Here is a 16,461-nt window from a genome sequence, read left to right on the forward strand (position 1 = left end):
AGAAATCTACTGTGTAGATTAGAGGACTCGCAGCCGGTTCTCTAGCTTCGGTTTGGTAAATCAGATAAAAATTTTAAATTTTAAGATAAAATATTATTATTATTTTAAAATTTAAAAAATATAAAAAAAATTTGAATTATTAATTATATTTTGTATGAAAAATTAAAAAAATTGTATTAATGAAATGAGAATTTTAAATTTGAAATAAAAATTTTATGGTGCCAAATCAAACCTAAATACTCGTTATCTCTTAACAAATTTTTGATTGGTATCGAGTGTTTAGAAACAGCGTCTCGGCTAATTTTGAAGGTACATAGACCTTCGACAAATAATTTTTCACAAATGTACATCGAATAATTCAAAATAAAAATCCTCCAGTTCGATAGTCCTTAAAAATTGTTTGTACCCAAGTGAATTTAAACTTTAAACCCAGGAGAGCATATTCCCAAGCCCAAGACTTTTATTCACTTGAGCCAACCTCTAGGGGTTATCTCCTCCCTTCCCATCCCCTAGAGGAAGTTGCAAAATCTCCTCTCATTCCATACCCTAATTTAGGATTTTGATTTAGGAGAGCTACAGTGGTATTTGGGGAATCATTGTACATCCCCCCTATTTTCCATCCCATTCATTTCTTCTTGTTAGTCCTGTGTTCATTTCTCTTTACTCTCGATTACCCTCATTCGTGGAAGCCCTCGCAACTTTTGCCACCATTGATGATGGCCTCTTTTCATCAGCTCGAATATATGTAAATGTCCTTGCTATCTTGCGCAAATGCACTTCTTCTCTCTTGGTTTTCTCCATGGCTGTATTCTGTCCTTCTCTCTTACACAATTTGAACACACACTTTGAGCCCCATCTCCCATGGCTAAATCTGAGACATTTTCAACTTCTTAAACTATTGTATTTAGATATTTGGCCACTGTAATTTGAGACCTACATTTAAATCAATGCTCTAAAGTTTGAATGGAAATGGATTTGTGACCCAAATTCACGACACATAATACATGCATCTGCCATGACTTTCATCTATGTTACATTTTCGACTTCTTAATTGAATGTATTTCGATCTTTGGCTATTGAAATTCAAGAACCCTACATTTTACTTGGTGCTCTAGGGTTTGAATAGATAACGGATATGTGTATCATTCATTGCACACTCAACGCATGTATCTGCCATGAATCAATATGAGACGTTGCACATATTGGTTTGAGGAAATTCTTTGTTCTTTGATCAAATTATATATAGGTTTGAGCAATTTCGTTAGTTGTATGCATGTTGGATCTTTGTATGATTTATGTTACACTCAAATCCGAATCTGCCATGGTTGAATGTTATGGAATTGCATAATTTGGACTTGTTGGTTGTATGTATTTGGGCACTCAAAATCGAAGACAGCAAAAATTTGGTGCTCTGGTTCTTTGAATGAGTTGGCTTTGTTTAGCTTTAGCTATCATCTAGTTTAGTTACCTTGTTCAGAAAATGGAGATATATAAGTTAATGGAACTGATTGAGTTTAAAAGATTTTGATTAAGTTGTCAAAAAAACTTTGAATGAGTTCATTTTTTCCTGTTCTTTTCTTCACCTAATTTTCATATTATTCAGAATATTCTTTTATGATTTGAATCATTAGTCTCTTTGTGTATCTTTAGACTTGTGCTCTAATGTATATGCCATGGCTAAATCTTAGACATTGCACTAATTGGTTTGTACAAATTGTTTGTTTTTTGAACAAATTATATCTAGGTTTGAGCAATTTCATTGGTTGTATGCATGTTGGATCTTTGTATGATTCAGGGCACATTCAAATCCGAATATACTATAGTTAAATGTTGTGGAATTACAGAGTTTGGACTTGTTGGCTGAATGTATTTGTTGGTTTGAGCAAATTGATATTACCTTACTATTAATTGATTTGGTGCTTTATTTGCTATTATTCCCATAGACCGAGCCATTGTTGGTTTGAATTACTTAGTTTGGACTAAATGAGCTGCTGTTGGTTTGAATTCTTTAGGCCTTTCAATTCATTCATAAACTGTTTAGTAGCCACTTTGTATGAGTTATGTTGGTTTACATTTTAGACTATTTCAACTTAATCATATGTTTATGGATTATCTCTATTGCTATAATTGATTTCATTATATGTGATTTCATTCACGATAAGATGCATGTTTGGGTTGTAGACAAGATGCATGACAATATATCTCTTCTTGGTCTTTAGTTCTACATTTGTCATTTGCAGCTTTTGGTATTGATTTAGGCCTATTTTTTGAGGCTACATGTTTAGTATAAAACTGTGATGATGGTTCTAATTATTCCATGGGACGAGGTTAATTCACAGGCATTTTTAATAGGGCTCCATCGATATGGCATGGCAATTCAAACCTGGATGACCATAAAGTATTTTGTGATAGTTTTCACAAAAGGGAGCCGAGGTTTAAGATTTTGCAGCCATTCGAGGTTAGGCTCTTGTTTTACGCATAATGTAAATAAGAAAACCATTCTAAGTCCCATGGAACACACGCTCATTATGGAAGCGGATGGGAACTCAAAAGGTTCATTTAGAATTACTTTATGTTATGATAATTACTTTCTTAATTTCTCATTTCTGTTGTGATCATAACTCCTTAGTTTCTCTTTTTTGTTTTTATGTTCTTATTCATTTCTTTCTTATTTCTATTTTTATGTTCTTATTCTATAATTGCTATTGAGTTTTTTGAAACTTGGATTACTTGGTGAGTTTGATGTTCAGTTAAAGGTATATTTTTGTTAGATGCTTTTCTTGTTTGGTATGATTTTGGTTGTGTATTCCCTGGCAATGATAATAACAAAGTTGCGTGAAAATATAGAAAATTTGTAACATACTAGATGGTATGGTAACTTGGACGACCAATCACAAAGGCAACTGATTGTTGTAGTCATTTGAGTATGTTGTTTTTTTTTTCTGTGTTACTATTCCTTTCTTGAGCCACTTTGTGTAAGTTAATGATTTGGATATGTTTCAGGACTTCACAAGGGAAAGTTCAGTGTCGACAATGGAAATGCTTACTCTTGGTCTACAGACTTGAAGCAAAACAAAAGATAATACTATCCAATGCCTGTGTCAAGTAGTAGTACTAGCAATATCTCATACTCATGGAACTATCGTCAAAATGAATATTTATTATGTTATTATAGTATTAAAGCATGTCAACGAATTGCTTATACTGAGGATAATAAGGGGTGTTGATTTTTTAGTTGCCAAAACTATGAGGTAATTTTGCATTTGTTGGTGGTCTTAATTTGTTGAATTGTTGTGGTACCATTATGCTAAAATATTTCAATACTTGTCAATTGTCTAGGCTGGGCAGGCTTACGGGTTTTTCTGTAGGTATGATTCAGAAATACTAGCATATGGTCAAAAAATAATTAACCGATTAAAAACTGAACTTCATAAGATACAATCCTCAATGGACATGCAAACCAGTGGGCATTGTGTTGGATTATTTCAAATATTTTAAATAAATATTATCTTTTAGAGTTTCCCTCGAATATGATTTTTTTTGTTAGTCTCATATTAAAAAGACAGTCAAACTTTTAGTAGTTTATAAGTGAATGAGTTTCATAATATATAAAATAGAATATAAGAGTAGACACATAGCAATAATGTCACCTATTATGAAGCATTGATTGCATGCATGCACGCTTGTGACGCATAGACGCACACTTAGCACTTTAGACTCATTGATGCATCGTTGCAAATGACAAATTTAATTTAATTAAATGATATGATGCATTTCTTGACTTGTTGACAATTATTAATAACTGTCAATGACAATTATTTTTTGACAGTTTTATTTAAATCAAAATAAAATATTGCATTTGTTGCTGCTATTTATATATGTTCGTTTTAAGATTAGTGTTCAGAATTTACAATCTATATGCTATATAAACAGTGTTGTATCTTGAGGACATTTTTGCCACATTCTCTTTTGTAGAACTTTATTTTTGAAAGGGAGACAATATTTTTCTAAGAGAAAGAATTACAATCGTCTCATTGTTTGCAAAGTTTGATCTTTGTTTGCTATTCTACTTCTAACAAATTGACTAGAAATTGATTTAGAAAGGTGTAAAAGAAAACATGAGAAAACTAGTTGATTATACTGATTTCGATGTCATAGTTATTTGTTTTGATAATTTATTTTGGAAAATTTTGAGTTTTCTTATGGCAACTTGTACTAAACTTTTGGGCTCGATATATGAGCATTTTTAGTAATTGTAATTATAATATAATTTTATGGTTTGCACATTAAATTTGTTTTTTGGGGCTAGTGTGAATGGGCAATAGTAGTACTTGTTTGTATAATTGATAAAATATTATGGATATATCTTACCTCTTTTAAATTTTGTAGCTAAGTTATTGAGAATGAATCCGCAATTTATCCGGTGCATAATTTTTCTTAAGTGTGAAAAAAACATATTTATCTATTCCTTTTCTTTGGGTGTCTCTTTAGCTTAGATAATTTCAATCATCGTTAGATCTGATTGGAAAACGATTATTTTGTTACAAATAAAATACAGTTGAAAAATATGAATATTGATTATTTATAATGCTGTAATAATTTCAAAACCATTTTTGTGTCGGGATAAAAAAATCAGCTTTGTTTTTAAAATTTATGTGGAAGTTTGATATTGCTTAACAGAAGAAAAAAAACAAAAGAATGAGTAGTTAATATCGGAAATAGAAGTGAGAGAAAAAATAATAAAAGAAGATTAAAAAAATCATAAAAAAGGAAATGTACGAGATTTTTGAGAGATTAATATAATTTAAGATAAATTTTAACAATGGTGTCTTTTAGTCACAATATTTTAGGAAATTTTATAGGAATAAGATGTGAATGCAGCTCTTACGATGGAGAAGGCATCAATTATGTTAAAAAAAGCTTGATATTTTAATTTTTTTAAAAAATTATAATGGATGTTGTGTGCTAAAAGATGATTTATTTAAAAGGTTATTTATTGAAACAAATTAATAATGGGGAAGCTTGATATATACAATTTTAAAAAATTATATATTTATATATATATATATATATTTTAATGGCTTAAGCGACAGTAAATTAAGGTCATTCACCCTTGACCAAATTAGTTATGAGTCTGTGATGTTGGCATTTTTAAAAGCAAACGCTTGTTTTATATACCTATTCTTTGTTTTGTTTTTCTCTAAAAAAAAAATTATTAATTACTGAATACTTGTTTTACGTATTCTATTCACACATGCACCACATCATGTGGTTGCTTAATTACTTGGTTCACACCCTTTTACGCTATATACCTCTACGGCCTGCAAATACGTACGTACGCCCCGGCCCCACTCTCTTTACATCAATATATATACCTGATAACGTACAATTCTGATGAGATCCAGCTGATGATGATCCCATTTATTAAGAACACAAATAATAATAATAATTCTTGTTTGTTGCATGCATGTCAATTATGGTGGTGATGATGACGATGAAGAAGAAGATGATGATGATGATGATATTGGTGGTGGTGACGACAATGGCTGAAGCAGCTGCGGTGGAAAACACGTTCTCATCTTCTTGCCTAAAAGATTGCATGCCAATATGCATGGGTTTGGCGCACGCCACAACCTCCGCCTGTAAACATGGTTGTACCCTCGGATGCACTCAGTTACAAGGTAAAGGTTACATTAATGGAGTTGTTGCTTGACCTACATCATCTGCTGCATCCAAACCCCACCCTCATCATCAGGAGCCTGTGATCTGCCTAGGCCTCCTCTTCTTATATAATAATTTTGTGTTTAAACCTAAGTGCAGCTAATAATATAATTAATTAAGCAATGTATATTATGGTTTTTATTTTATTGTATTAATTATAATCGATCCCTCTGTATATAAATCAAAATCAAAACGTAACTCCATGCAATTATATGATCTCTTTCTCAATTTCTTCATATATCTATATGAGATCATGTATCTCTAGTATTTGTATATACTTTAGCTCTATCATGTTTGTATGGATTCACTATAAGAAAAATGACATTTTCTGATGATAAAAAATAGTCGACAAGGCCCAAAATTAGTCCCAAAAAATAACTTCCGACTATAAAAGACTCGTCGCAATTGTTGCATGCCATATGCCTATTTCCGGTGGAATAATTGAAAAAAATAGAGTTTTTTTTTTTAGACGAAAACGTTTGTAAGAAAAAATCCAACTATTACAGTAAAGAAATGTTTAATTAGGGTTAATTGTTGTCAAGAGGACTTTTTCCGGTGATTTTTTCAGCCGCAAATAAGTTGCTATATATATATATATATATAGAAAAATGATTGATACAGGTGTTTTGGTGCAAGAATTGTGCACGAAAGAAAACGTAAAAAATGAGACAATGGGAGGTGTGTGCAATTCCTTTGCCAACTTTCCTGTCTGTAGTATTTCTGATATATATATATATATATATATGAAGATGAAAAAATATAGTTACAAACATAATTGTGCACTAATCTGTACACTAATATGATGTGATTAGTCAAAAAGTAGATTTTATTGAAAACAGTATTAATTTAAATTTTAAGTATAAATAAATTAGTATTAGTACACAGATTAATATGCGACTGTGCTTGTATGTAATAAAACTCTATGAAGATTTTTTTTCCTAGAATTCTGGATTTTTAAAAAATATTGGGATATAATTAGGACTTTCAGAAAACTTTTATTTATTTATTAGGGGAAAACTGATCAGAGTCGGTCTATGATTACAGGAAAAGAAAGTTCATTTAAATTAAATTAAAAAAAAAAAAAGTCGTCAAATCCTAATAATGCAACCAGGCAGGCCGCCACGACACTATTTAGTACTGTAAACGGCATGTCGTTCTACTGCTTGAAAATATTGAATCCGTTTAAAATCCGTGAGTGTGGAGAAATGGTAGTAGCACGAGTAGGGGATAAACTCTGCAAGGGGAAAAGAGGAAGCATTAGCGGACGGCTTTAATGGAGGCTTTGAAGTTGAGTTCGCAGCCTTTCAGACACCTCTTTCGCTTCGCAACTTCTACTGCCTCCGCTGCCACACGCTCCAGAATTGGATTTCTCAGGTGCTCCTCCTCCTCCTCCTCATCTTCCGCCGCCATCGCAACCGCTACCTCCGGTCGTAACCGTCGATCTTCCTCTTCTTCTTCCACTTCGGACAGAGATGCCGTTCGCTCCATTCGCATTACTAAGGTAAACTAATAATAAAAGAATCACCACTTGAAGTTTGGATTCTAATTTCACCAATTCAGAGCGTAGCAGTAAAGAAAGAATTAATCTGCTTGTCCGTATTCTGTTTGCCCCCCGCGTGGTTTCTTTCTGAAACCATAAAGGAATGCTGGAATTTTCATATTCGAACAAATGAAGGATTTTTTTCCCGGAATCTAGAAAATTTTCCTTTATTTGGAAAAGTAGAAAACAAAATCGCATTTTTCTTAACGGAACAAAAAATGCTTGCTGCGTAGGTGGAAGAATTGAGGAGCAAGGGCTTGGAGCCGTATGCTTATAAGTGGGATAGGACTCACACTGCTAACCAGCTGCAAGATATGTATAGACATCTTGGGAATGGCGACGAGTCGAATAGTGAGAGCGATCATGTTTCGATTGCAGGAAGAATTGTGGCTCGCAGAGCATTCGGAAAACTCGCCTTTTTGACGTTACGCGATGATTCCGGGACAATTCAGGTTTTAACCATTTACATTGTTTTTTGGTTTAAACGTCGGGAGTGTAGACTTAGGATTTATTCAATCATGGTTCCATTCATTTTGCAGTAGTTTATATGTGCACATTGCTGGGGCGTTTTCCTGTGTCTAGGAAATGATGATGCCTGATTTGGGGTCTCTTTTAAAGTCATAGTTGAAAGTCACTCTAGTGATTTCTTAAAGGTCAACTAAAATATTCTAGACTTTTTAATGAGCGTGGGGATGCGGACGGTTTCATGTTAAAATGAAGAATGTATATCGTAGAATAGGTTGTATTCCTTAAACCAACCAAGCAAGGTATGCAAGGACATAAAGTTAGGAGTAAATGATTTATGTAAAGCTTTTACTTTTTTTTTTTTCTTTTTTTTTGTCTCTTTATTTGATGGTCTAAAGTTGCAATCAAGTGACTGGATCTAGTTTGCCTTTCATGTCTGGTTCTATTTTCATGGTCGAGGTTTTAACGATCTTATCTAATAAATAATGTGGATTGGTATAGCTAGAGTTATTTAGGATTGATATTTCACTGGAAAGATCATCCATTTTTCGATTGAGTCTGTTAAATTATTTATCCTCTGGGTGTATGAATGATGTTATTGAGATTTCTAGTTTTTCTTCCTATTAGTAATTGTAGCAAGGCACTAAATGAATTGATGAAATTGTTGTTTTCAGCTTTATTGCGAGAAGGAGAGGCTTGTAAATGATCAATTTGATCAGTTAAAGACACTTGTTGATATTGGTGATATACTAGGTGCAAGTGGTTCAATCAAGCGGACAGAGAAAGGTTGTTGGTCTTGCAGGCTTTCTTCATACAAAGTTTTCTGAAATTTTTTTTTTTTTTTTTTTGGTCTTTTGGGTATAGTAGAGGGCTTGAGTGAGATTTCCTGACTCTTATACTCTGTTAAAGCCTCTAAAATTATGTATGTAGTACATATATGGGTTATGGGACCTGTCAGGGTGTAGCCTAGTGGTCAGATATCTTGGATTCAATACGCACTACAAGTTTTCCTAAATTACCTGATACCTGTTTTAGACTGGTGGGGGTTTAACATCCAAGGGTGGGTCCAAAGGGCCCTGCCTCGGTGAGATTCTGCATCATCAAAATATATATGGGTTGTGGGATTTTCCAAACTCCAAGGCAATTAATGGTAACTGAATATGAAACCAAGGCTTACAAGTTACAAAATAGTCTTGACTGGTTGGACACATCACCAAGAAGTTTTTCTAATTCTAGTCATGAACATAAAAAATGTCTTTGGTTGTAGCCATGCCACTTTCTTTAATGGTATTTTACTACAACCCTTTGCATGATTTTGGACTTATTTTTTTCTTTCTTGGTTTGTCCTCAGGAGAACTTTCTATTTATGTGAATTCATTTGCCATTTTGACCAAATCTCTACTTCCACTGCCGGATAAATATCATGGTCTAACTGATGTGGATAAGCGCTACCGCCAAAGGTGAGTTTCCGTCTGAAGGGTGTGATTTTAACAATAATTTTCCTAAGATATTCTTTGATTGAGGAGATCTAGTGGTTTTCAAATTGCGTTGATGCCCTTTGGCTAGAGCACATGGTGTGAGCACTTCCAGCTGATTAAAATTCTGTTTAAATTCAGAATGTTGTGCAGTTGGTGTAATAATATGTCATAGGTTTTTATCAAACAAAAACTTTCAATTGCTTTACTTTTAACTCCACTGGTCTGATGGAATTAAGTGCTTGTGTTTGCATGTTTTTGTTTAGTAAGTCTTTTGGTTATTTTCTCAAGTTGTATGTGTAGGCTCTTTTTTGTGCCTGCATGACAATGGGAGATATTGCTTAACTCCTTGAACATGCTTTCTTTGGTGGAACACCTTATCTGTCTATCCAACTTCATTGTTTTATTTCTCATTAGTTAAACACTTTGTATTAGATATCCCAATGGCCATATTTTATTTTGGACAGCAAAATATTTAATTTCCAGAAAATTGGTTGATTTCTAATGTCTGAATGTATTTGTATGCTATCTTTCCAATGTTCAGATATGTAGACATGATTGCCAATCCTGAAGTAGCTGATATATTTCGGAAAAGAGCAAAGGTAGGTCATCTTCTTTCCCCCTCTCCAAATCTAAGAAAAGACTTCACGGAGCTCTCAAGATTTATTTATTTATTTTTATTTCTAAACAAGATTTATATATTAGTTAACTGTAAAACTGATGGCTCTTTGGTATTCCCGTACACGGGTTTCATGTTTCTATTTTCATATAGTTAGAATCTTGTTGCACATTGATGGGATAAGATTTGTGCCTGAAATTCACATGTAAAATATCTTCATTGTGATACTAAGCTAAATCATGGAAGAATATAATAACATCAAATTAATAACGTTATTCTGATGTCAAGAGGCATCTTAAATTGTTGTCAACCTTTTCTCCAACAGACCACCTCTATTATTGTGCGGCAATCACTTGAATAGTGGCAGACTCTAATATTATTTTGTGCCTACTCTTTTAAGTTTCCGGTACAAAATCAGAACCTTTATAGGATTGCGGTGATGGCTTTGTAATCGTTATCTTCTATATATGCTTGTGAAATTTAATAGCCAGAAGTTAAAGCTCCCATCTCTGTGCCCTGTGATCAAGGTTTCTGATTTTGATATAGAATCTGTTATGGTTCTTGTTTTAGATGAAAGTGTTTCAAATTGTTACTTATATCTCCCATATTGTTAGTTGCAATTGCCATAGGTGATAACTTTGAGGAAACAATCTTCGCTGCTTTGAAAGTTTTATGGTTTTATAATTCGTGCAATGTGTCTAGCTTAAAAGAACTGTTTGAAATTCTTATTCAATTGTTGGCTCTCTCAACCTTTTCCCAACGTGTTCTCTTTTATTGTCTTTCCATAGTTGTCCAAGGTATTTTATTTTTATTCCTGAGCAAGTGAATGTAACTGTTCTGGCTAGATTGTGTCAGAGATACGCAAGACAGTGGAATCTTTAGGTTTCGTTGAAGTTGAAACTCCAGTTCTGCAGGTTTGTCTATATCCTTATTCTCTCCCCCTCTCTATTTTGTGCTATGCAATATTATAATATTCAAGGATTTAACTAGGGAGCAGCTGGTGGAGCAGAAGCTAGGCCATTTGTTACATACCATAATTCTCTTGGAAGGGACCTTTATTTGAGAATAGCGACTGAGCTTCACTTAAAGAGAATGTTGGTGAGATTTTACATCATGGTCCCTATCTCATGTATCCCCTTCCCTATAGAACTATCTTATGATTGCTTAATCTTTTTGTACCCAAAATTGTCGGTCTTTGAAGAATTAGAAAATTAAGCGGTATTCATTTTCCCATATAGGTTCTTATTTTGTTTTCACATAAGTATATTTTTTGAATAAAAACTGTGTGGATGACAGGTTGGGGGGTTTGAGAAGGTATATGAGATTGGGAGAATATTTAGAAATGAAGGCATTTCAACTCGTCATAATCCTGAGTTTACCACAATAGAGGTAAAATATTTTCTATTATTACTTTTGTTTGGCCTTCTTCATGGTTAATGTCCTGTACTCAAAAGTGACACTAATTATTAGTTGCCTCTTATAGCATATATTATGTTGTTGACATTTAGAGTCTATTAAATGAAGCTCTTATCATTATTGGTATTAGTTTCATCATAGATGTATGAAGCATATTCAGACTACCAAAGCATGATGAACATGGTGGAGGAAATTGTTACTAGATGTGCTCTTTCAGTTCATGGGAAGCTTACCATTGACTACCAGGTAAGTTTGTTCTCACTTGCAGTTCTGTAGCATTTAACAAATACCTGCTTTTTATGAAATGCACTGGAATTGGATTCATTGCCAAATAACTAAAACCAAAAGTACTCATTCTCCATAAACATTTATCTAAAACAGCACCTCTCCTCATTTTCCTATTGAGCTTTAATGATTCTGGGCCCTGTGTTCAAAGCAATCTGAGTGTTGAAAATGGTCACAATCTAGATATGCACTTTGCTCCAAGTATTAGCTACTCTTTTGACCACTGCTCTTTCAATGAATGGTGTGATCAATTTTTCATGTAAAAAAATTCCAGTAGGTTTTAAGAAGCAAAATGTATTCCGCAAGAACTTTTGGTGCTTTCGTAGTTTTCATATGTGAGCATGGAACTGATTGCTTTGCATGCTTGGAATTGCTGTGGAAGCAACAAATTAGCTATGACACATCCCTTCAGTAAGATATTACTGTGACTTGTGTCTTTTTAAAGTTGGTGTAACATGTCTATGCAGGGTGTGGAGATATGTCTTGAGCGACCTTGGAGGAGGGAAACTATGCACAATCTTGTAAAAGAATCCACCGGAATTGATTTCAATGATTTGGTCAATGATGTTAAAGCTGCTAAAGAAATAACTCTTAGGGCCCTAGAAATCAACCTTGATAAGAAAGACAAATGTTCTATTGAAGCATGCCCATCTGTTGGCCACCTCCTTAATGAGGTCAGTCAGCATCATCTGCAATATTCAAAGAGTATTTTCCTCAATTATCTCTGCTGCTGCTGGCTCCCCTCCTTTTCGCTTTCTTTTTAATATAAGGTTTCCACTTTAAAAAAACATGCAATCTCTTTTGTGGATTGCGCACTTTTCTTTATAGTTGGAGGCTGTTGGTATGAAAAACAATAATGCTGGGAATGAATAATTCCTTCTTATGTGCTCTTCATTTTTGTTCTATAGATTTCCTCTACATGCAGCCTCTCTCAGTATTTAGTTGTTTCATTTGACCAGGTTTTTGAGATTGTTGTAGAACCAAAGCTTCTGCAACCTACATTTGTTTTGGACTATCCTATTGAGATTTCTCCTCTGGCTAAACCACATAGAAGGTAATTAAAGTTGTTTGGTAACTTATAATTTACTATCCAATGCCAAATTTTTTGTGAACAATTGCTGGGATATGGTATGCTCTTGCTGTTTATGTGTGCTTTCTATTTCGTACCATGCCAGTTACATTAAAATATCAAGTATAACTTGAACTTGGAATAAAATTTATTCATTAGAAAGAGCTTGGAGTAAGAATTATCATGTGGTCTTGAACCTGGGTGTTGGCTGGATTTATATCCAAATTCTAGTGTTTCTGGCATCCCAGAGTCTTTATTTTGCATGAAGGTACTCGTTTCAAGGTCTTCATGGACATGGCCATTTATTTTTAGTACATATGGTTTACCCATTTCACTTACTTTCCCTTTGCTGTGTCAAATAAAGGGTTATGCACTCGATGTTCTAGGCATAATTTTTTGGAGAATACAATAGACAATATAGATTGCAAATCTTGCTACGATAAGCATGTATATTTGGTGAGGATTCATAATGGAAAACTACCCCCGAGTTTTCGGTGGTTATAGTAGAGGTATGATGCTGGTTTACTGGTCCTTAAATATGGATATGATAATGTGTAATAACGTTTTCTACTGTGCTTATTTGCTTTCCTTGTTGTTTTTGACCATTATATTCTCGTTTTCCATCCTATGCAGAACAGTCTCGATAACCAAACTGATGTGTGCCTATTTCTGATAGCAACTGTAGAGCTTGCGATTTTAAATCCATTATGTAGTTTCTTTGCATGGGATGAAGGAACATGTTAAAATGGGGAGATGATTAATGTATAACTTATCTGTTGTTTGGGAAATTTTCATTCTCATCTTATTTTTCATCTTCCCATATTAGGCATGCAGGGCTAACAGAGAGATTTGAACTTTTCATCTGTGGTCGTGAGCTGGCAAATGCATTTTCTGAATTGACTGATCCTATGGATCAGGTAAACTTATTTTAAACTCCTGGATTTCCTGGTTTTGTATCTATCTTGTTAGTCATAGACTCTTGTAAGAAGTTCGCAATCGAGGAGCTTCTATTTTTGAAAGTGTGTTATCAACTTGGTATCTGTAGTATATAATTGAACTGAATTTTTATCATCCAGTTTCATCCACTTTATAAATCAATTAGAGTTAACCCTGAGGGGCAGTTTAGTTGGTCAGGCCTTGGGTTTGCTCCCCAATGGTCACCAATTTAAGTCCCCTCAGGGCCACTGGAGGTTTACTTGGCCATTAACTTCACGGCCCCGTGCGATTAGTTGAGGTGCATGCAAGCTGGCCCAAACACCTACTGATATATTAAAAAAAAAAAGAATCAATTAGAGTCAACAAGTTATTCAGTGATTTTGTTTCATTGTTTTGTTATCTGGCGATTCTTTAATCAAGCAATGATGAATGCCTTGACTTGAGTGTGGTAGAGAAATAGAATTTATGGAAGGTTTGGGAGTGCTTTCATTACTAACAAATGAGTCAAATTGAAAAGAAAAGTGTAAGGGTAGATTGTCATTCGCCATTGCCATCCTCGTAATTCATTATGTTGCATAAAGCATTTTGTAATAAATGGAGCAATAACCTAGAAATAACCAAGTGATATGACTGGTGTGCATGGTTTTTTTTATCAGTAAATAAGAATTATGCTTATTTTTTCAGAAAGCTTGGTGAATTTGAAGAATGGTGTATTAAATTACCGCTTCTTCTAAAAGTGTAAACTGATTGAAATTGTTTAATTTAGTCAATTAATTGTTATGCTGACTCTTCACGTGGTCCACACATTCCTTCAATATGTGAAACTCGAAAACAGAGAGTTTGTCATTAATCCTGTCTTTTGTCAGAGAGGACGCTTGGAAGAGCAAGTGAGGCTGCATAATGAGAAGAGAGCAGCGGCTGCTAGGGAAGCAAATAGTGCAGAAGAGCGAGGTAATAAAAATGAGGATGACTCATATGAAGTGACTCTTGATGATGACTTCCTAACGGCTCTGGAATATGGAATGCCTCCTGCTTCAGGAATGGTAAGGTTGCGGTTTCACTATATATTAACGTTCTAGAGTTTTTGGAGGGAACCTCAAGTAAAACTCATGTTGTGCTCAGGAAGGGTTGAGCTCTTACTATTTCACGCGTTTAGAAAGTCAATCAGTCAATTAAATTTCTTGTTCTTTTAGGGTTTGATGTGATATAGCTTCTCTGTGCTGAACCTAAAGGGAAATGATTTTTTTTCTAATTTATGAAATGACATTTTCTTGTATGTAATACTTGAAAACAATGAACTGGCATTCTCTTGCCACTAAGGATATGGATTATTAGGGGGCCGATTTAAGCATATCTTCATCTTGAAATTATTTTCAGACATTTGGAGGTCTCTAGATAATTATAGTACTTCAACAATTAAGGTTAATGAAAAGAAAATATAATACCCAAGTTAAGTATTTTCTTTCTTTTAAAAAATGGAAGCTACAACATCTTATTTGTTAGTAAATATTTTATCTTGTTGGGTGTTTGTTTAGACCATATCTTTGAATTGCAATATTTCAAAGTAAACAATTAGGCAATCCTGATTTGTCAGTATTCATATCCATGAATACGCTCTTGAGAGATGCGTCTGGGTGCACATGCTTTTGTGCTACATCTAATGATTCTGCAAAATAAAAGGGAGCATAAAAAGCATTAGATTGATATTTCTTGTAACTCAACCGCAATAGCTAATGTTATCCCTGAGATATTCTTTGATGGAAAGTATTTGTTTCCAGGGACTTGGAATTGACAGGCTAGTGATGCTTCTGACAAACTCTGCAAGCATTCGAGATGTAATTGCTTTCCCAGTTCTTAAGATTCAGCAATAGTGTAACAGCAAAAGATCGGTAGATGAGAATTCTTTTGGATCAGCAATATGGCATGTTTCAATACAGCATTATTATTTTTTAGGAAAATTTTGTCATGTATTTGTTGTAACACAAATACAATACAGATTCTTGTTTTTTAAGTCCAGCTTATTTTCCCCCCCTGCGAATGGCTGTAAATTATGACTGGTTTGAGACACTAAGCTGCGATACAATTTCAATGACTGAATATGTTATTCATGGTATTTGGCAGTTCATTAGGAATAATATAAATACAATGACTTCCATCGTTGCGAGGGAGACCAAGGTTAAAAAAATGCAATTATTGGTAGGATGAAGATGTTTTATTTAATTGGGAATTGGGGATTAGCCAAGCAGATTTGATGTTGAGAAAAATTCATCAAGGAAACTTATAATAGAACATATCTTAGAGTTATTTTTCTTTCATCCTTTTCATTTATAAGGTAAACTAACAATCAAACAGTGGAATTAGGTGGAGTCCTAAATGACATCCCATCACAAAATCAATCTCTTCATTTTTTTTTAGCTTCATGCCTCTTAGTTCCTTCACTTGTCACATGCTTGAAATCATCTATTATGGGTCTTAAAGACCAACCCAACAACACCATCAACGAGCGATGCTTAGGCGTCAGCCTAGGCCTGGCGTGAGTCTCATACCTTGTCATTAGCTACACTGATAAGCCTTATAGCCAGGAGCAATATTATCGTTGGCTCTTCCAACTTCAGATCTCTCAAATTTGCCCTACCTCTCACTCCACCACCACCGACTACACGTCGGGGGATCATAATCTATGGCAAACGTGATATTGCTAGCAGTCTAGCACCACTCTTTTCTACATGTAGTCATGATACAAAGACATATTTGCAGGAGGGAGGGGACCTTTGTTCCCACAATCTTGTACAATCAAATGCGTTTGGGCATGCGCTTGTCTCCTTTAACACATTAAAAAAAGGTTCCAAGCCTCCAATCAATTGATAGCATCACCGGGCTTTTCAATCACCAGCTTTAATTTTGGCTTCTCTGTAATGATGTTCGTCTCCATATG

The 16,461-nt window shown here is 34.2% G+C and overlaps 1 protein-coding gene across 1 annotated transcript; it reads left to right on the top strand.

The window, feature by feature from the left end:
- The first annotated feature begins 6,920 nt into the window (after positions 1–6,920).
- On the top strand, positions 6,921–15,639 carry LOC122292598 (lysine--tRNA ligase, chloroplastic/mitochondrial). The gene is made up of 14 exons (XM_043101027.1): positions 6,921–7,222; positions 7,495–7,713; positions 8,401–8,512; positions 9,078–9,186; positions 9,746–9,803; positions 10,666–10,734; positions 10,811–10,918; positions 11,117–11,209; positions 11,378–11,482; positions 11,989–12,195; positions 12,481–12,575; positions 13,417–13,507; positions 14,393–14,569; positions 15,305–15,639. Exons 1-14 carry the CDS (start codon positions 6,995–6,997, stop codon positions 15,395–15,397), a joined length of 1,764 nt encoding a protein of 587 aa, XP_042956961.1. The 5' UTR covers positions 6,921–6,994; the 3' UTR covers positions 15,398–15,639.
- Positions 15,640–16,461: the final 822 nt, after the last annotated feature.

The sequence above is a fragment of the Carya illinoinensis genome, chromosome 13 (assembly GCF_018687715.1).
Source record: "Carya illinoinensis cultivar Pawnee chromosome 13, C.illinoinensisPawnee_v1, whole genome shotgun sequence".
Lineage (NCBI taxonomy): Eukaryota > Viridiplantae > Streptophyta > Magnoliopsida > Fagales > Juglandaceae > Carya > Carya illinoinensis.

Coding starts and splice junctions, on each gene's coding strand:
- LOC122292598 (XM_043101027.1), top strand. CDS start 6,995: ATGGAGGCTTTGAAGTTGAGTTCGCAGCCTTTCAGACACCTCTTTCGC. Junction 13,508..14,392: donor TGACTGATCCTATGGATCAG/GTAAACTTATTT, acceptor GTCTTTTGTCAG/AGAGGACGCTTGGAAGAGCA. Junction 14,570..15,304: donor TGCCTCCTGCTTCAGGAATG/GTAAGGTTGCGG, acceptor ATTTGTTTCCAG/GGACTTGGAATTGACAGGCT.